Source organism: Echinops telfairi, unplaced genomic scaffold (genome assembly GCF_000313985.2).
Source record: "Echinops telfairi isolate 266 unplaced genomic scaffold, ASM31398v2 ScPeMD7_3533;HRSCAF=4204_0, whole genome shotgun sequence".
NCBI classification, from domain to species: Eukaryota; Metazoa; Chordata; class Mammalia; order Afrosoricida; family Tenrecidae; genus Echinops; species Echinops telfairi.
Genome location: NW_022107431.1, coordinates 32,285,275 through 32,306,425, shown reverse-complemented (window position 1 = coordinate 32,306,425; position 21,151 = coordinate 32,285,275). Strand labels below are relative to the sequence as shown.

The window sequence follows — 21,151 nt, the reverse complement described above, 5'->3', positions numbered from 1 at the left end:
GGAGGGCTGTTGGCCCACCCCTTGGGAAGATCCCATGCTTTACCAATTCCCATCATCCCACACTTGGTGGGTTGGGTTGTAGATGCTGGCCTTTACTCCTATTCCTCTTTTTTTTTTTTTTTAACTGTAATTCCATAGTCCAGTCACTATCAAGAAGTGGTGTACAATTGCTTCCACAGTCAGTTTTAAAACATTTTCTTCCTTCTTGTATTTCCCCATTAACCCCCAACTTCCCCTGCCATACCCCCTCCAAACCTAACCCATTGCCACTGAGTCAACGCTGACTCACAGCGACCCCCTGTGGGTTTCCGACACTACCTCTTTACAGGAGTAAGAAAATCAGTCTTTCTCCCGAGGAGCTGCTGGTGGTTTCAAACTGCCGATCATGTGGATTGCAGTCCAACACATAACCTCTGTACAACCAGGGCCTGATTCTAGTTATTGTCTCGATAGATTCACCCTTCTCAATTCCTCTTTATAGTTGTCTGGCTGAACGTGACTTCCTTGTCTACTTCCACACGTTCGGCTCTTCCATCCATGTGCAGACTGTGTTGCTATCTGGAGGGGGTGTTGCTGCTTGATGGAAATAAGGGAGCGCCTCTGTCTACGCTTGGTAGTGCAGACTAGATTATTCTTTTCTTTGTCTTCTTTTCACTGTGATGGCGCCGCGCAGTTCAGCAGGGAGGTTCTGACAAATTGCAAAGCAGTTTGCTGCAAATAGACTTTTTCACTGATTATCCAACAGTCCATTTTAATTCTTCTGAAATGTTTCTCTGGCACTAGAGCAGAGATCTCCGTAGCAGCCCAGGTAACAAACAGCCTTACAGTGCAGTTTGCAAACTTTGTAGACGCCTTTCAGTAGAGGGATGGAGTGTTTACAAGACAAGACATGGACCAAGAGCAAAGGATTGCTTGGTGGTGGTCTTAGGGGAGGAGCTACTGGCCTGTCAGGCCTAAGATGTGCCCATCACTGGCAGTCAGGGCTCCCCAAATCCAGGGACTGCCCAGGAGTGGCACCCAAATGAAATGGGAGCTTAAATCGATTAGCAGCCATAGTACCTGTTGCTGACAGACAGGCTTGGCTCCGTGACAAACCTTACTGAAAACTCGGGTTATTCCCCTCCTCCTCAGAACCCACTCTCCGCCTTCCTTCTCCTGTTTAGACTAAGCTTTAAAAGTGATGTAATTTGAAACAGTCCAGTGTGAGTTAATCTGTGGGGCCAGCTAGTATCCTGGAGTCGAGGTGACTAAGATCTTTTGCCTACAAGATTAGGGTAATGAGAAGATCAGACACTGGGGTTTCCTGCAGGCAGGTACACAGGAGTCCTCTCAAACCTGGCTAACGGAATGGGGTTTTTGCGTTTCTTTTTTGTCCCTCCTCTTCAGGTGGCGAGGAGCAAGCACCATGGCAGAACAACTCCTTCCTCAGGCTTTGTACTTCAGCAATATGCGGAAAGCTGTGAAGATCAGAGAGAGAACCCCAGAAGATATCTTTAAACCCACCAATGGGATCATTCACCATTTTAAAACCATGCACCGCTACACCCTGGAAATGTTCCGGACTTGCCAATTTTGCCCGCAGTTTCGAGAGAGCATCCACAAAGCTCTCATCGACAGAAGCACCCAGGCTTCCCTGGAAAGCCAGGGGAAGCTCAACTGGTGTCGCGAAGTTCGGAAGCTTGTGGCTCTGAAAACGAACGGTAAGCCGGGGCTGGGTCTGACTGGACTTCTTCTGTCTTGTTGGGGTGGGCCCCAAGGGGCTTGGTCTCCATTGGTTACCTTTGAATAGCATTAGCCGGAACCCCAATCTCTTTGAGGCTATGGACACTTTTGTATAGAGACCCATAAAAGCCACCTGGTTGGGCGAGTGTTTGCTGAGGCGGTTTTCTGGTTGTGTGTGTTAGAAAGCAGTGAGCCCTGGCTAGATGCTGTGTGTATCCAGGGTGCGACTGCTTAGTCATCTGTAAAATGGCCTTGCTGCCCCAGGAATGGAAATGTGCCCAGGCTGTAAGTTCAGAAGAAGAGCTTGGCGTGAATTACTGTAGTTTTCCGTGATAATCAGAAAATGTTTGTGATGGCTCCAGCCTCTTGAACGGATGGTGTTGTCTGTGTTCGTAATGAATGGCTGCTGAGGACAACAGAGGGCCTGGTAGCACCTTCCCACGGACCCAGTTTCTATGGCTCTGCCCAGGACCCCGTTCTAGGAAGTGAGAACAAACTTGGGCTTGCTAGCAGAGACTTTAGACCTCGACTTCATTTCTTTTTAGTGGTTCCTGGTGATTGCTTCTTCGTGTCCTCTCGACCAGTGCGCCTTGCCACAGGTAGCCATTTCGTATGCAATGCACCTTCACAGGCGCATGCAGGCATAGTGCTTAGTGCATATAGAATATCTGCTCCAGAGATATAGATCACTCTCACGAGTCAGAAGTGGACTCTCCATGATCAATTAAATGCACATCGCCTAAGATCATATCAATGATTTTCCTGAACCATCCCATTCCAAAACATTATATCCAAGAGCAGATAACTATTGTTGACAATGATTTCGCTAAGAATGTTAAATGAGTGAACTTGGTCAGTACAATAACTTTGGCCATGCCTGGGTAACAGAGTAAGGAATGAACATGTGATTTATTTTTAGGGTGGGGGGGCCGGCGAGAAGCTAGCTTTGGTGTGGGGTATTGAGCACCCACAACATACTGCCTGCGTGTGTGCAGCATAGACTCTTGGAAGCAGAGTTAGTAGAGAAGAGCTGAAAAGAGCCATTGGATACATGGCCCGTGGCATGAGATCCAGTGATATGAAGAAGTTGGTGATTGTGATATCAATGAGGGGTTAGATGTGCCTGACAGTTTGTGGCTCAATGTACCTATTTTGTTACCTGCCCCCCCCCCCAAAAAAAAGAGATGGAGTCCACTTTGGGAGGGTGGGGAACAGTGCTATCCTACAGAAGATAATAGAAGAGGGGAAAACTTTATTGCCATCGTCAGTATTCCCTGATGTCATTAGGTGGGTTTCATTGAACTTCCTTAAGTTAAAAAAAAAAAGTGGAGTCTAAATAGTAAACACCCAGTTTCCAAAAATCTTTATCACTCGCATTAACAAAGATTCACAGCAGACATAAAACTACCAAAAACTGCGTGCATTTTTATAACATCTGGGAAACTGGGGTTATTTTAGGTTCAGAATTCCATGCTTTCCCCACGTCCAAGAAGAAAAAATTATGGCGAAAGGGAAGAAAAGGCATTCAGAAGAGGGGAAAGCAAGTGACCTCCTCCTAATTTTTATTAGCACCCTTTCTTTTTTTCCCCACCTCTGGCCTCCCCCCACAGGAGTGTTCCACAGGGTCAATGGGCCGTGTGAGGAGGGGGCGATTCACAAGTTTGTGTTTGAGGATATGAGCCAGGGGGTGAATGAGGAAGGGAGTAGGTGGCATAAAATTGAAACTTCATGTGAAAAATCCCAACGTCTATTGGCTGTAGCATTTCACTTGTATAATGAGTAGCCCTATTCCAGCTCACTCTGACCACACCCACTTGGAAAGTCCAGGGTGCACCTCGCAGTTTAAATGTCTGCACACTAGAACAAAAAGTACAATAGCTGTTGCTCAATGGCTAGTCAAATAACTTTGCACTGGGGAATTCCACATGTTGCTTAGGGAATTTTATACTGGTGCATCTCAATAAAGAACTGAAAGTAAGCACAAGCCGAAGAAAAAAAGCCTTATCTTTGCTCTAGATTTTGCAAAGGGGAAATTTCGACAGAAGGCGATCGTTACCACACTTCTGCCAAGACACAGGCTGAAGTGATGGCGCTCTCTTGTCCATTTGTTGGAGTTCTTGCAGTTAGTCAGTCTCAGTGTGTGCCGTGGAGGGATCCTGGCTGTGCACAGATTTGAGTGCGTTGGGGTTTCCTTTGCTTGCTTTTTAATGGCTTCGTTTTTAGTAAAATCATTTCACTGCTCTGGTGACAGAGGACTACTGTAAGAAAGCAGTGTGTCTTTGTCTTCTAGAAAGAGAAGTTTGCACCTGCCAAGGGAGAGAGTTGACTGTTCTGTATCAAGCATTCCCCCCAAAGATTTGTTTTTAGGAGGTTGGGAGATAGATAGTTCATGAAGTTGCCGTTTTAACCTGGAAAGGGCCGCACATGACTGGAATAAAAATCGGTTCTGGGTGGTGGTTTCCCCCCTCTCAAAATCCCCCAGATCCTCAAAATCACAACCGTCAGTGCTCATCTTCACATTTAGACTGCCAGCCACTGCATAACTCTTTAAAAGGACATGATGGTTGCCAGTTGCTAACACACAGGGCCACGTAGCGCGTTTCTGGGGGAAGGAGGAAGAGGACTGTAAGTCACTCAGTGGTGTCATCCCGCTTTATAAATCAGCAGAGGAAACTCCCTGGCCCCATAGGCTCAAGTGGAAGGGTCAGGTCATTTGCCAGTGAGTCATCTCCCGACCAGTCCCTTTCTAGCTAGAACCCTGGCCATGCCTGCTTCCTGGTTGGTGTGTACCACCGCTTGGGTCCCCTCTGAGAGCGAGAGTGCCTGAGTCTTAGCCCGAAATTCAAGGAATGTTTGAAAGGGACAGGGCTTTTGAGATCCTTATCCGATGGCCTGATGGCACAGAGAGGAAAAATACCCAGAGGTTAAGGGATTTCCCTCAACTAGGTCGTGGCAGTGGCGAGTTGAAACCAATTTTCCCTGATGATCAGTTTCTGTGTCCTTTGCTCTGTTCTTCCCATTCTTTAAAACTAAGACCGAAAGAGTTGTTTTCCCCTTTGAAACTATTAATGCAAACTTGTAAACTCGTTGCAGCTGACTCTTTATGACTAAGAAAGTATACTATTTGAGTTGCATACTCCCTTCTTGGGTCCCCGGTGATAGCAGAGTTGATGTTAGTTGCCATCCGGTCCCCTTAACTCATGGAGAGCCAAGATGCAACAGAACACAGCATTCTCGAGTACGGTGTCGTCCTCACAATCATTGACTTGCTCAAGTTCATTGTTGGACTGTTATGTGTTTTAAGTGCCTTCAAACCTAGGAGCCTCATCTTCCAGCACTATCAGACTACATTCTGTCGTGCTCCATAAAGTTTCCATGGGTTGACTTTTGGAAGTAGATCTGCAGGCCCTCCTGCTCCTGTCTCTTCATCTGGAAGCTCCCCTGAAACTTGTCCATCCCGGGTCACCCTGCAAGCCCTTGAAATACCAGTGGCATGGCTTCCGCCCTCACAGCAACTTGCTAGCCAGCATGGAAGGACAAACTGACAGGAGAGGGGTGGCTGGTGGCAGTCTGACTTGCTGCCTCTGAAGACATTCACCAGGTTTTATCTGCAATGAATGCCTCTTAACTACTGGGTTTTGTTTTGTTTTTCCTCTGCCCTCAGGGGATGGGAACTGCCTGATGCATGCTGCTTCTCAGTACATGTGGGGCGTTCAGGACACAGACTTGGTCCTCAGGAAGGCACTCTTCAGCACGCTCAAGGAGACGGACACACGCAACTTCAAATTCCGCTGGCAACTGGAGTCTCTGAAATCTCAGGAATTTGTGGAAACGGGGCTTTGCTATGACACCCGGGTATGTTTTGCTTCCCCTTGGAAGCTACATAGTGATCGTCTGTTGTGGTGGTTGTGGTGGTGGCTGTGGGGTGCTTTCAGGTCTGTTCCAACTCTTAGCGACCCCACGGACAACAGACAAAGCACAGCAGGCTCCTGCGTCCTCCTCACCACGGTTGGTCGATCTGGGCCCCGTGTTGCAGCCACTGTGTTAGTCCGTCTTGTCAACGACCATCTTGTCTTGCGCCCTGGCCCTCTGCTCTACCCAGCATGATGTGCTAGCCTCCTGTAGGGCCCAGTCCCTCCCGAGAGCACATGGAAAGGGGCATTCTGGCTATACTTCTTCCAAGAAATGGACTGAGGGAAGCATAGGCCCAGTCCCTGGTTTAGTTACAAGTTCGACTGTAAACCCCGAGGCCCGCATTTTGAAACCACCAGCTATTCTGTGGGAGAAAGATGAGGCTTTCTACCCCTGTTAAAAGACGGACAGTCTTGGAAACCCACAGGGACAGTGCTAACCAGTCTGTAGGGTCGCTGTGAGTCAGATGTGACTGGAGGGCAGGGAGTGAGGTCATGTGAATCCGGCCGCACACAGCCTACTCAGTGGAAAACACCAGGAACTCTCCCATGGGATAACCCGGGTCTCTGCTCAGAGGCTCCGGTCAGTGGGGTCCTTCACTTGCTCAGATGGCCCTGTGACTGTCGCCTTTTCACAGGCAGTGCGTGTTGGGCTTTAGTCTGGGCACCTCGCGTGCGTTGCTGAGCCAGCACATCGCACTCGGCCACATGTTCGCCATTCTCAGTCCCAAGCTTGGGATTTCTGCCTGCGTTTGGATGAGGGGCTCCGAGTTTATGCCTTGTCAGGGTTATTGTTACTATGATCCTTTTGAAGCAGGTGCTGTCCCCATCCTCCCTCCCTTTTGCCGGGGAGTGGAAAACAGCCCAAATGGAGAGAAAGAGTGATCATGCTGATCATTGTTTAGCAAAAGGGAGAGGGGGTAATAAGCTGAGTTCTATCCATGAATAATGCTAGTATGAATGAAGTCAGAGGGATATTTTAGTGCAAAGTAACATTTTTTTCCTTCTTCATCCCCTCAGAACTGGAATGATGAATGGGAAACCCTTGTGAAAATGGCATCCACAGACACTCCGGGGGCCCGGGGCCGACTTCAGTACCACTCTCTGGAAGAGATACACATCTTTGTCCTGTGTAATATTCTCAGAAGGCCCATCATCGTCATCGCAGGTGGGCAGCCTTCCGATGGCTGGTTGGGTGTAAGAACAGTGCATTGGCTCTCCACCAAAGCTACAGATCGCTGGAGCTCAGTGGAGTTTGAGGACATTCGTTTGGGGGACCTTATTTGTTTATTTTTGTTTTCTCTTTCTCTACACAGACAAAATGCTGAGAAGTTTGGAATCTGGTTCAAATTTTGCTCCTTTGAAGGTGGGGGGAATTTACTTGCCTCTCCACTGGCCGGCTCAAGAATGCTACAGATACCCAATTGTTCTTGGCTACGACAGCCAACACTTTGTCCCCTTGGTCACCTTCAAGGACAGCGGGCCTGGTAAGAACACAGCACGGGTTCACATTTGTAACTTCTGTGAGCTCCGGTGCATCCGTTCTCGCTGAGCTAGCAGGCTTTGCTCTTCTGCGGCTTTCAGCACGAGTTTTATTTAAGTAAATTACTTCCTTGGTTAGTAACAGTACTACAGTAGTAGCAATCGTAACCTCCCCTTCTCTTTTTGACCCTTGTGTGATTGTTGGGAGGGCACTTCCAATGGGCCTGTTTGTACTAAAACCAAAAAATGCAATGCCCTTGAGTAAAGTCTGACTCACAGCAACCATCTCGGGCAGGGCAGAACTGTGCCTGTGGGTTTCCGAGGCTGCAAACCCTTACAGAAGCAGAACATCTCATCTTTTTCCCAAGGAGTGGCTGGTGGGTTCGAGTTACTGACCTTTTGGTTAGCAGCCCAGCGCATTGCCCACTATGCCGCCAGGGCTCCTTCCATTCGTAGTCAGTGGGCGATGGATATGTATATGGTTACTGAGTCCTTGGGTGGTGCACATGGTTAATGTCCATTGCTGCTAACCGATTGCTGGAAGTTAGTCCACCCAGAGCGGCCTCAGAAAAAAGACCTGGAGATCTAATGCCAAAAAAACAGCCATTGCAAACCCTGGGGAGGACAATTCTACTCTGACACACACGGGGCTGCCAGGGGTGAGGATCAGCTCGATGGTAAACACCACAGCTTCCGTCACTGATACGTAATAAGTCATGGCTCACAGAGCTCTTTACACCAGTCCTTAATGCAGCAGGTCAATGTCTAGTCTATCCTTGTCACCTGTTACTGTGTAGGTCACTTCCTAGGGGAGTAGGCACTGCTGGTGCTTTGCATACTTGGTTGTATTTTATTTCAACCGTATAGCCTGCAGATGAGGCTCTTGGAGCTCGGAGAGATTAAATAGCCTGTCTCGTGTCACGGATAGTGGCAAAGCTAAGATCCCATCTCGAGTCCATCTGATTCGGAAGCACGGGAATGGACTGGCAAGATCTGCTCCCTGGCTTCTGCTCACTCTCCTATGAGGCTGTTCCTGGAAACCACGCGTCTCGTACTAGAGTCGAGCAATGCTATGCTTTCCCACTTGGCTTTAACTGTGGCTAGAAAATACTTGCCCTTCTTTAATGGTATCCTTTGGGTATGTGCAAGATCTAGTCGTCTATCCGTGTGCCTCACCTGCACCTCACCGGGTGGGATACTCTCTTTCTCACACGCCCTCCCCCGTCTCCCCCCACAGAAATCCGAGCCGTTCCACTGGTGAACAGAGACCGAGGGCGATTTGAAGATTTCAGAGTTCACTTCCTGACAGATCCTGAAAACGAGATGAAGGAAACGCTATTGAAAGAGTACTTGATGGTGATAGAAATCCCCGTCCAAGGCTGGGACCTCGGCACCACCCACCTGATCAATGCTGCGAAGTAAGCCTGTGCTTTGTGTCTCTGCCTTCACCTTTCGCTACCATTACCACTTCACCCTGCTACACTGCTGGCCACCCCCAGCTCAGCAGACACGGGATTTAAGCCTATTTCTTTTCCTCCCGGGCGTGTGTCTGAGAGGATCGCATTAGCAGGTCTGCCTTCAGTTTCAAATAAGAACAAGTCATTCACCCAGGGGGTTTTTCTGGATATGTGGATGCTGAGGATGGTGGGGTTTCAGTGTCCGCTTCCGCTGTGGGGAGTAGGGGGGGGGAGCTGTTTCAGTCATCCTAGGAAGGAGACCAGTTGCCATCGAGTTGATTCTGACTCCTGACAACCGTAGGCATTGCAGAATGGTGATTCCTTCGGAAAAGGCTTTGACCTTCCAAGAGCAGCTAGCCAGGCCTTTATTCTGAGGCACTTCTGGGTGGTGGTGGCAGACCACCCACCTTATGGTTAGTGTTCAAGTACCCAAGGGCTCCGGAAGAAAGACTAGCCGCAGAAGCCGGTGGAAAGAAAAGCTCTTCTCCCTGGGCTGCATGGCGAGGCTAGCCATGCCAGACAGACAATTGTAAAATGTGTTATGTGATGGCTACATGGTTTTCACCGCAGGCAAATGGGGAGAGAGGCCCACAGTGTGCGCTATCCACATTTCCAAGTATCGGGGCCTAATGTTATGCGAAAGACATGTCTGTTTCTGAGAACTAGAGGTGTTGCACCAGAGAGGGCCCCTGTGAGATCTTTGTCCCGTGCCATTTCTCAGGTGCAGATGATCCCAGTCCAGCCTCTGCTGACTCATAGCCACCCTGCAGGCAGGCGAGAGCTGCCCCGGAGCACTTGTGAGACTGCCCTCGTTCCCTTTTAGGGAGAGTGGAGTTATTAAATCATGCACATCACGTGTGTCAGTGCTGCGAGTTTCAGCTGTACTCCAGAAATTCCAGTGTACTTTACAAAGTAGTTTTCAAACAGCTATTCACTTGGGAAAAAAATGTAATCCTGAAGTTAAGAATTTCAGAACAATATTTGCAATAGCCTCTATACAGGAAGTCCTGGGTGCCACTGGTGGTGTAGTGTGGTGGCTTCCTGCAACAGAAACTGCGAAATGGGCCACATGCCAGTATTTTCCCCAGTCCTTTGCGACTAATTCTTAGCGATCCTCCCAACAACACAGCCAAACAGCTGAAAACAAAACTTTAATGGATGAGCAGCATTTGATGCATGACTGCCCAATACCACAAGGCACACTGTACCCCACACTCCTATTTCAGTCTTTGGCTAGACTTGTGGATGGCCACAGAACATTCGAGGACTGTAATCTTGAAGGGAGCAACCTGCCACCTCTTTTTTACCCTCCGAGTGGCTCGTGAGTTCGTCCCTCCCACCTTCCGCTTCACGCTAGCTGCCAAGCATGTTAGCTCCATCAGGAGTGACCAGGTAGTGCCTGTGTCTGTGTGCCTCGGAGTTACTGCAGGGCAGTGAACTCAAGTGGAGATGAAGCGTAAGATGACTGACAACAAAGTACGGAACACGGCGTTTCAGAGCCATTGTACCACAGCGGGAACCTGCGCTGAGCAAGCACTAGGTGTGGTTTCACTAGACATGTGGTCTCTGAGAAGTTAGGAAACCAAAGTGGCTTTTCAGAGGAGCAGCTGAGCAGTGCGGGGAAAGTCGACCCAGCCTAGCTCTTTCTTTGGAATTACCCATAGCTCCTTCCATAAAGCTGGGACTTCATCGGAACGACGGACTCCCGCACTTCATGCTCGACTGTAGCGCGAGCGTGTCGGTGGATGGACTGGATCCTGCCGTGGCAGTCGGGGTGCCAGCTCTGCGTCCCAGGCCTGCGCTTCAGTGGGTGCTGATCATAGTGCCCGCCGTTGCCGCATTGGGGATGTGTGCTCCCTGAGCCAATGGTGTAGGATTGACGGCGTGTGTGCTCATCTCTTCCCTCTTGATCTTTAGGTTGGATGAAGCTAACTTACCCAAAGAAATCAGCCTGGTGGATGACTACTTTGAGCTGGTTCAGCACGAGTACAAGAAGTGGCAGGAGAACAACGAACAGGGACGGAGAGAAGTGCACCCCCAGAATCCTCTGGAACCCCAGCTTTCGCTCATGGACGTGAAATGTGAGACACCGAACTGTCCTTTCTTCATGTCCGTCAACACCCAGCCGTTTTGCCACGAGTGCTCAGAGAGGCGGCGGAAAAGTCAAAAGAAACTCCCAAAGCTGAACCCTAAGCTGGGCCCCGAGGGGCTCTCTGGCTTGGTGCTCGGGGCCTCCCGGGGTGAGGCCTGGACCCCCGAGGAGCCCGAGGGGGGACCCCACTCAGCCCCGCCGACCGCGCCCAGCCTGTTTCTGTTCAGCGAGACCACTGCCATGAAGTGCAGGAGCCCCGGCTGCCCGTTCACGCTGAACGTGCAGCACAATGGATTCTGTGAGCGGTGCCACCAGGCCCGGCAGCTGATCCCCAGCCACAGCGCGGACCCCACGAGGCATGCAGATCCTGGTAAGTGCCGAGCCTGCCTCCAGGATGCCGGCAGGACGTTTAATGGCATCTGCAGTGCCTGCTTCAAAAGGACTACGGCCCAGCCCTCCTCCATCCTCGGCGCCAGTGGCTCTCCTTCCTGTCACCAGCGCTCCAAGTCGGACCCCTCTCAGCTCATCCAGAGCCTCACCCCACATTCTTGCCACAGAGCCGGGACGGAGGGCCCACCGGGCCACCTGAGCCAGGCTGCACGGACTCCCGAGGACAGGATGGGCACAAGCAAGTGTCGCAAAGCCAGCTGCACCTACTTCGGGACGCCGGAAAAGAAGGGTTTCTGCACCCTGTGCTACATCGAGTACAGAGAGAACAAACGTGAGTGAGGCCTGTCCTTCCGAGTACAGCTGCTGCTCACCTGAGGGGCTTTGATCCTCCGAGATGGAGGGGAGGGGCCGTCGGGGCAGTGCTAGGATGGTTGGTCTGCCTGTGTGTCACTGGCTGTGATAAGCGCACAACGGGCAGAGGCTCTGCATAGTGGCCGCAGCCCGTAGAGCACCCTGTCCAGAAGAGAAAAAGCAAACAAAACTAAATCCCCTCCCATCCAGCTGACGCTGACTCATAGCGACCGTACAGGACAGGGTAGACCTGCCCCTGTGGGTTTCTGAGGCTGACTGCAGGGGAGTAGAGAGCACTTCTTTCTCCTGCCGAGTGGCTGGTTTCGAACTCGGTCTGGCAATACCGACCTTGCCGTGAGCAGACCATTGTGCCATCCACTCCACCTCCGGAATGTGTCTGTCGGGAGGTGCTGGGCATTTCTCGCCAGGAGTCTTAAATTCGAATTCTGAAAGTGGGTCTGGTAGACAGACCTCTGAACCCGACCCACTGGGGAGAGGGAAGTGGTCACCGACATTAGGAGAGCAATCGTGACCGCAGACTCTGGTTTGAGAGAAGGTTGGATGGCGGTCGGGTCTGCCTTTTTAGGCTGACCCTGTGGCTCAGCTGCAGCGTGTGTCCACTGGGAGAGATTTGTGAAGCCAAAGATGTTTCAGAAATAGCATTAAACAAAAAAGTTAAACTATAAAAGGCTGGTTTTATGTAAGTAGTAAGCTTGGCTGAGATTAATCTGTGTGTGGAGATTGAGCCTACTCATGGAAAGGTTGGTGGTTCCAACCGCCCCGGAAGCACCTCAGAAGAAAGTCCTGGTGATCTGTTTTCGAAAGGCTCAGCTCTAGGGCCCCCCCCCCCCCCCAGTAGCACAGCCCCAGTCTGACACAGCTGGGGTGGCTGTGAGTCAGCATCCACTGGATGGCAGCTGGTGTGTGGGACCCATTTATTTCCCTAATGTCGCCATCCCTGGCCCTGCCTGGTGACTCCTCTGTGGTACTTACCGTGCATCACTCTGTTCTCCAGATCTCGTGGCTAACTCAGGGAGAGCCAGTCCCCCGGGCTCCAGGTTCCAGAACTCAGTCCCCTGCCTGGGGCGGGAATGCGGCAGCCTGGGAAGCACGGTGTTTGAAGGGTACTGCCAGAAGTGCTTCATCAAAGCCCAGAATCAGAGATTTCATGACGCCAAGAGGACCGAAGAGCAACTGGTGAGACACCGGGAGGCCCTTCCCTGCTTGGGCTTGCAGGTCCCTGCCGGGGCAGTGACTTCCTGCCATCGCCAGATACCCTCCCACGGAGCCTGAGCACAGAGTCCCTGTCGGTCACTGTGGCTCCCAAGGGCAGAAGGGGAGCAGCTCCCGTAAATCGTTGTGTCCACCGTTTACTGCACCAAAAGCCAGTCAAATTGACCAAAGACTACAACATCTTGAAGCGCCCAGCACGCTAGATGTCAGAAACAACCTCAACTTGTAGCACATAAGCAAAGCCATCTAAATGGCCGGGGAGGTTCCTGAATCCCCAGTCCGTGCCAGGAGGGCAACTCCAGAGTAGCGCAAGCAGTGAAGCGCTGGCTACGGACCAAAAAGTCAGTGATCCAGACCCGCCTACAGGTGCCAGCGGGTGCTCTGCTTCAGGAAGGCCACAGCCCTCAAAATCCCTGAGAAGCCGTTCTCTGGGACACCCAGGGTTGACGGCGCGGCACCTGGTTTGACCTAGCTGCTTGGTTTTCCTTAGGAGACAAGCAGGTAGAGCTAGCTCCCCAGGGGACCTGCGCTCAGACTTGCGTCAGAATAAGAAAAGTAAACTTTGACTGATCACGACTTCTTACGCTGCTCCGAGGATGCGAGTCGGAAAGCTATCTTAAAAAAAAGACATCTTAGTGGTAACTCACTGCCATCCGTCCTTTTCAACCTGCGACCCCAGAGGACAGGGTAGACCCTTGCTCCTCTGAGTTTCCGAGACTGTAACTTTTTTTTTCTAGTCCTTTTATTGGGAGCTCTTAGAGATATTATAACAATCCGTAATTCAATTAGATCAAGCATAATGGCACGCTTATGCCACCATCATTTTCAAAATGTTTTCTTCCTTCTTGAACTCTTTGATATCTTTTCATGGGACTAGAAAGCCCCATCCTCCCCCTTGGCACGGCTGGTGGCTTCATACTGCGGGCCCTGCAGACAGCAGCCCAAAGAGTATCCACGGGGCACCCGAGCTCCTAGCTTAACGTTAGGAAATGGGCCCACAAAACAAGGCTGGCCAGGTTTCTGTGGTCCTGCTCAGTCTCCTTGGGGCCCCTGGCTTTCCTTGGGGTCGGAGGGTGTCCCTGCTCGTAAGCTGGCTCGTCTTATGTCTTGGTCAGGCAGATGTTCTGTCCCCCATCAGGCTGGGTGTAGACTCCTCACCACCGTGGGGTCCCATGTGCTCGCTCTCCCTAAGATGCATTCTCTCTCTTTGCCCCTTGCCAGAGGTCTAGCCAGCTCCGAGACCTGCCTCGAACCACCCAGAGCTTGTCCAGGCCCAAGTGTGCCCAGGCTGCCTGCAAGAACATCCTGGCCTGTCGCAGCGAGGAACTCTGCATGGAGTGCCAGCACCTCAGCCAACGCGTGGCCCTGGCACCCCACCCCGGCGCCCCACCAGCGCCCGACGAGCCCCCCAAGCAGCGCTGCCGGGCCCCTGCCTGTGAGCACTTCGGTAACGCCAAGTGCAGTGGCTATTGCAACGAGTGCTTCCAGTTCAAGCAGATGTATGGGTAGGCAGACCCAGGCGGGCCAGCCCAGTCCAGAGGGGCCCAGAGCTGTTCGTCACCATGGTGCTATTCTCTGAACCGCTGATGCCACTGGGGCATCAGTTCCCGCCGCCAGAGTGGGTGGGCGCCAGGATCCCTTTGAGAAGGGAAAGGAAAGATAAGCTCCCTTGGTAACCTGGCAATGTGCCCATCTTGCTGTAAAGGTTGCGTGGTGGGAAGTGTTGGCCCGGGGCTATTGGTCCTCACACTGAGTGGGAAACTGGGGGCCTTGATGGACTTGGAGTAGTATGTGCCTGGACCGGACCTCACCCCGCATCCTACCCACCAGGATGGCAGTAACAGCTGGAGAGAAGGGAGAAGACAGGCAGGCAGGCAGGTCGGGGAATCCAGAGCTGAGTCCTGGGGCCCCAAGGCCCTCCACAAGAAGCTCCAGGAAGCTCAGGGAAAACGGACATACTGGGAGTGTGTCAGTCAGTTCAGGGTTTCTTCCTGTCGGTTCCTGGCTGCCTGGTCCCTTTCCTTTGGGCATGGCAAAAGCGGAGCTGTCCGTAGACTGTGATTCTGAGGCTGCTGAGACGAAGCTTGCACTGAAAAGCACACAACACGCTGCTCGGACCACATGCACCTTCGAGAGATCCGGAGACTTGGATAGAACACGCTGTAGTACTCTTCTGGTTGTGGCCTTCGACAGAGTTCACCTGCCTCGAGGTGTGTGTCCACATGTGTATATATATAATACACCCTTATGTATGAGGGGACATTTTCCTAAGATGTCATGCTGCCTAGAAGTTTGAGTAGAAGACTGATTAATAATAACCTGTTTTCTGGTTGTTGGGGGTTTTTTTTGTTGTTTTTTTTTGGGGGGGTGCACTTCTGTACCCGGCTTATATGAACTTGACCAGCTGCCTTTATAAAGGGAGCATGCTGTGTGATTCACTTTATTTATTTTATTACAAACGTCAAGGTCATTGAAATGAAGATGTTTCTTCTGCTTTGGGAGGGTGGGGCGACGTGCCTTCTTGAGGTGAGAGTCATGCTGGGCAGAGTCTAGGACCTGACCAGTCCCTGCCCGCAGCGGGTCCTCGGCCTCTGGGGCTCCCTGGGCTTGCCTTCGCCTGGGGAAAGGAGGAATGGCAGGACCCAGCGCAAATTCATTAAAATACCACTCTGAAGCAGCAGCCGCTTTGGCCAGAGACACTTCCCAGCCGTACGCTAAGACATCTCTTTATACTCTTGTCGATGCCTCTGAGTGTCCTACCTCCTTAGAGAGAAGGTTGGGAAGGAGCAGAAGACCGCCTGGAATGGTGGGTTTTTATTTGCGGGGCAACAGTGTGTATCCTGAGGTGCTGGGCAGCTTCCTGTGCCCGATGTCCCAGGAAGACCAACCAGGTCCCCATAAGCCCGAGGCCGCAGCTTTCTCTTCCTGGTCTGCAGTGTCTCTCCTGACTCTGCTGCTGCCAACAAGTAAAAAGGTGGAGAAAGAGTTTCCTCAGAGGTGCAGGAGGCCGCTGTTCGGTGTGGAATTCAGGACGGGAAAATCCCCGCCCCCTCCAAGGCAGTGGCACCTTCCCTTTGCCCTCCGGGCTTCTCTGAGGCCCTGTTGTTCTTTTCTGATGCCAGTCTTGACCATCTCTTTCCAAAGATAGCAGGCAAGCGCCAGTGTTCTCATCTAGTTCTTTCAAAGGTGATATTTTAATATTTTGTGTGTATCAATATTTTCATGCTTAATGTGAAAAAATTGAATTATTTATACTTATTATAGAAAGTATTTGAAATTTGCACATTTAGTTTTCCCTAGTAGAACACCTCTGTACATTTGATTGGATTTCTTGATGTTTTCATGAATAACGTAACGTCACTTTTGAAAAGAGTGAATATTAAATAAATTATTTAAGATCCTAAGCTGCTGGTTTTATGTCTATGAGTGATAGAAAAAAAGAGAGGACATGTCAAGACTCTAGTTCCCGAACCCCTTTTTGTCTTCATCTACACCGCTCACGCTGACAGCACATAAGTGTTAAGAACTACTGCTTGCAGTGGAGCTGTGTACTCAAGGACGAGGCTCTGGTGTCCTTGTGAAAACAGAAGCCCAGATGGCAGCGTGGCAGGCTGGTGGGTACCCTGTGCCCAGTGGGAAACACTGCAGCGTGCCTTCGTGCTATAGGCTTTAATACTCTTGTCAACTGGAAGGTAGGCTGTGTGACTCTCCTTGGAGGCCTGGGGGATGTCCTTCTGAAGCAGCCATGACACGTGACGTTTCCACGAGGGGCACAGTCCACACAACCACAGCTAGGTTCTCTTTGTACCCCTCTGCGTGTCCCTGTTCTTGGACTGACTACAGAAGGGGGAGAGGACCAGAGACAGGTGAGCGAGGAAGGACTAGGAGAGCGAGCCTGAGACAGGTGAGAGGAAGAAGGAAGGGGTCTCAGGCTCCATGTGCCACAGCGGGTTGGGGAAGGGGGAAGGAGGGGGACTGCAAATGGCAGTAATGGCTACCAGGACCAGCCACATCCGAGAGCTGGGACAGATCCAGAGTCTTCCTTGAAGCTCCCCAGGTGATTCTGATGATCAAATCGGATTTTAGAACCATACTTCCTATTAAAACAACTTGAAGTCTCGTTTTCTTTTCATTTTACCTTATGTGGAAAATTGGGTACCTACAGAAAATTCAGGAATCTAGTGTGTGAACTGCCGGAGTCCTCATGCGGTTCCAACAATAACCAGCATTTTGCCGAATGTGTTTTACTCACTGTGCCCTTTTTAGCTCGCTTCACTATATGCGGGAATATTTGGAAGCAGGTCCCGGGCCCGTGTCCTCACACCCACTAGTACTTGCCTCCGCATGTGTAAACAGCAGGCCTGCGTTCTATTTCTGCCACACTGTTGCCAACATCTATCTACATGCCAACAAGCTCCTCAGGTGATTCTCGCCGCCTCTGAGTTACTTCTGACTCCTCACGACCCTATAGGACAGGGTAGATCTGCCTCTGTGAGTTTGGGAGACTGTAAATCTTGACGGGAGCAGAAAGCCTCGACTTTCTCTGGAGGAGCAGTGGGTGGTTTTGAACTGGCCTTGTGGCGAGCAGTCCAGCCCTAACCGCTATGCCCCCAGGCTCTTCGAAGTAGTTCTTAGGTGTGTTACAGAGAAGGTTCTGATTCAGCATTGCTCAGGTGGAAATGCAAATTCTCAGCCAGGCGTGGCCAACTGGCAGGAACCCAGTGACGCGCTGGTTCTTTAAAGATTTTGGTTCTTTCTGTGTAGGGAGGATCGCACAGAGGGGGGGCCATGTTCGGCCCATCATAGCCTGCCACCCGTGCTTGGAGCGCCATGCGAATGCTTACCCAGGGCACTCGCAGAGTCTCCAAACTGGCCTCTATTTTCTCCATTCTTCCTCCTATCTCTCACTGAGCACGCAAGAAAGACCAATTCTCAATTAACCTGATGAGCATAAGCATTTGACCTTAAGGCAACAGGATTTCTAAAACAGGAAGTGACCTGTAATTAGCAAATTCCCTCTGACTCAAATTATCATGCTTCCTTGGGGAAATAGAGCAGGTTTGGAGGTGTGCGAGGGAGCAAATTTAGAGTTCCCGAATGACATCTTGAATAGTCGTCCAATCTCGTGAGGGTATATACACTCACTTTAACGAAAGGGGTTATGGATTGAATTATGACCTCCCAGAATTTGTGCTTCTATTCTAACCCCTTTCCCTGGGGATGGGCGCTCTGGTAGCTAGTGAGTTAAATGTTGAACTGAAAACACCAAGGTCCACAGTTTAAACCCACCAGCTGTTCCACAGAACGGAGCCTGTGGTGGTGTAGCAATTATGTGTTGGGCTACTGACCACACGGTCAGTGGTTTGAACCCACCGACCACTCCGCAGGAGAACCATTAATCTTTCTAAAATTCCCGTGAAGAGTTACAGTCTTGGAAACCCACAGGAGCAGTTCTATCTGTTATAGAACTGCTATGACATCACTATAACATCAGCGAACTTGGATTTGGGTATTGGCTGCCGCTTCCATCAAAATGTTGTCTTAGACACCTTTTGCAAGGTCACTAGGATTCAGGATGTACAAGGAGCTCATTAAAGTGTCTTGGGGGGCTACATGGATCTCTGCTGACCATTCGAGAACTTCTGCTCTACAAACAGTGGTTCTTAACCAAGGGTTCTTGCTATCCCATCAGAAACACCAGTAGGTCAGGGTAAAGGCCTGGGCAGATTCACCTCCACCAAGTCCTGTTTGCCCTGGTTGAGAAGAACTTTTCTAAACAATGGTCTCTATGCCTTTGTGGCTGTGCACCCTTATTAGTGGAAGTTTTTGAGTATTAAATATATGTTCGTTTCTTTTTAAAAGTTCCTGGAAAATTTTCACCATCTTTTAAGTAGATCTTCTCACGAACTTTTTGAAGCCCCCTTGTATGCACTGTTAATTGATGCTCCTGGTCAATGAGTAGGTCCTCAAACTCAAGGCAATCCCTTGATGCGATTTGCATAATAGGCTGCAGATACAATCACTGTAATCCTTAGGGTTTTCATCGGCTGATCTTTGGAAATAAGTCGCCAGGCCTTTCTTAGTCTGGAAGCTCCACTGAAACTTGTTCAGGAGCCTCGCAACATATAAGCTTCTACTTACAAAAGTGGTGGTGGGGGGCTTTCATATGAAGATTATTGCCTGGGAGTTGAACTCAGGACTCTCCCATGGAAGGAGACAATTTTACCATGGAACTACTAATTTCCCCATAGATATTCCTATAGCAGTGCATTGTGTGAAATATAAAATATGAAAAATGTGTGTCATAGTTAACTTTTGTGTCAACATGGCTGCATCAGGTTTCTCGGTAGTTCGCAATAGTCTCCTCAAGAGGTGGCCTAACAAGATAATCAACTCTATTTTGGGATCTGCTGTGAGGAGCCGAGCAGTTGGGGGAAGATTAGAGTAGACTGCAACCCCCTTACTCAAGTTGCAGCCCTGGTAGTGTTGGAAGGAAGTTTCCTTCCTCTATGAGTGGACACTGGGGAAGCTAGCTCACTTCGTACTGAATCTGGATCCTGGATCTGATGCAGGGGTCGGCAAACTTTTGAGACAGAAGAGCCAACCCTGCCCATCACAACAATTTAAAGGTCATTCAAGAGCCATAAAGATACTTTTACAAATGGCCGAATGTATCACTATCTGAATAATACCCTTTTGAGAATTTCAATTGTACTTCAGAACCACATGTACATACTGACAGAGCCAAAGATGGATCTTGAGCTGCAGTTTGCCAACCCCTGATCTGGCTCATCAACCTCAGATTCTTTGGATTTGAGCAAACAGCCTGCCATATTGCCTGCTGACCTTAGGAACCATCAGCAGCCTGTCAACCTTGGATTCATTGGCCTTTGAAGCCACCAGTTTGACCTGCTGACCTTGGATTCATCCACATCTGCATCACCAGCCTGTTGTATCCTCTTGCTTCCTGGCAGCAACAGGATTTGGACCCACAGACTTGAAATGGACTGGACTTAACCCATGTCTATAACTGCTTGTTCCATTTTCTTGATAGAAATTTCTCCCTCAATATCTATCTATCTACCCATCCATCTATCCATCCATCATCTATCTACCTGTCATCTATCTTTTTATTTCTCTTGATAACCCTACCTAACACAGTATATTAAAAACTAGATTCTGAAAGTTGTCCAATTTCCCTGCCATGCCGGAGTGATTCCTCCACACATTACTTGCTTTGAGGTCAGCTGCTGGAGAACATCTGCCTTTTCTGAAGAAATCTTTCTGGATGTCCTTCCTGTCTTCCACTTCCCCTCTCTCCTCTCCCCTTGCTGGACTCTTGCAGATTTCCTGACTTCGGTGCTGTATTTTCCCAGATGTCATAGAAAGAACTTGATATTTTCTAAAAAGAAATATTTAGGTTCCCTTCCTGGTCCTATTGACGTGCAGGGAGTTGAGGGAAAGGGTAGACGGCTATAGTGCAATCCATGGCCTTTGAAGGAGGCAAATGCCCTGCAAAGAGCAAAGAACAAGGTCTTTGGTTTGTCATCTGCACTCCCATTCAAGGGCATTTGTCGCCACCGTGAATCCAGTGTAGCATAACAGTACCCCTAGATCCCAGATACAAACTCATATTAATGCAGGTGGTACTGTGCTGATCATTTACAGGAGAGCTACTCGTCGCCAAAGAGTACTAAATCTGGCACACTCTGCTTGAGGTACTAACTACCTTCTTGCTGGCACAGTCCATGGGAATCTTTGGAATCAGGCCAGTGAGGCTGAGATCAAATCAAGGGAAGCTAGTGACCAGCTGTGTGTGATTAGTACAGCCTCTTTTATTGGGTTATCTGTCTGCCTTCTGACCCATGCACAAGTTCTGCATGAGCACAATGAAATCTTCTGAAATTCTTCTCAAGGTTATCCGTAGTTCATTATGATCCACATAGTCAAATGCCTTGGCATGGTCAATAAAACAAAAGTAAATAGCTTTCTAGTGTTCTCTGCTTTCTGCCAAGATCCTCGGATATCTTCAATAATATCCCATGTTCCACATCCTCTTCTTAATTAAGCCTGGACTTCTGACAGCTTCCTGTTCATGTGCTGCTACAACTATTGTGTAGATGATCTTCAGCAAAATTGCACTTGCATGGGATAATAATGATATTGTTCAATAATTTCTGCATCCTGTTGGGTCACCTTTCTTCGGAATGGGTGCCATACAGATCTCTTAGAGCAGTGGTTCTCAACCTTCCTAATGCCGAGACCATTTCATACAGTTCCTCATGTTGTGGTGATCCCCAACCATCAAATTATTTTCATTGCTACTTCATCACTGTCATTTTGCTACTGTTATGAATTGTAATGTAAATATCTGATATGCAGGATGTATTAGGCAAGCCCTGTGAAAGGGTCGTTCCACTCCCAAAGGGTTGAGAACTGCTGTCTTAGAGTCTGTTGCTAGGTAGCTGTCTTTCAAATTTCTAGCATGGGCGAATGAGTGCTTCCCGTGCTTC

At 49.8% G+C, this 21,151-nt stretch overlaps 1 protein-coding gene across 1 annotated transcript; it reads left to right on the top strand.

Annotated features, from left to right (window-relative positions):
- Nucleotides 1–1,368: 1,368 nt before the first annotated feature.
- Nucleotides 1,369–16,042, top strand: TNFAIP3 (TNF alpha induced protein 3). The gene is made up of 8 exons (XM_004701978.3): nt 1,369–1,700; nt 5,387–5,577; nt 6,654–6,801; nt 6,950–7,120; nt 8,353–8,533; nt 10,490–11,385; nt 12,421–12,602; nt 13,860–16,042. Exons 1-8 carry the CDS (start codon nt 1,406–1,408, stop codon nt 14,145–14,147), a joined length of 2,352 nt encoding a protein of 783 aa, XP_004702035.2. The 5' UTR covers nt 1,369–1,405; the 3' UTR covers nt 14,148–16,042.
- Nucleotides 16,043–21,151: the final 5,109 nt, after the last annotated feature.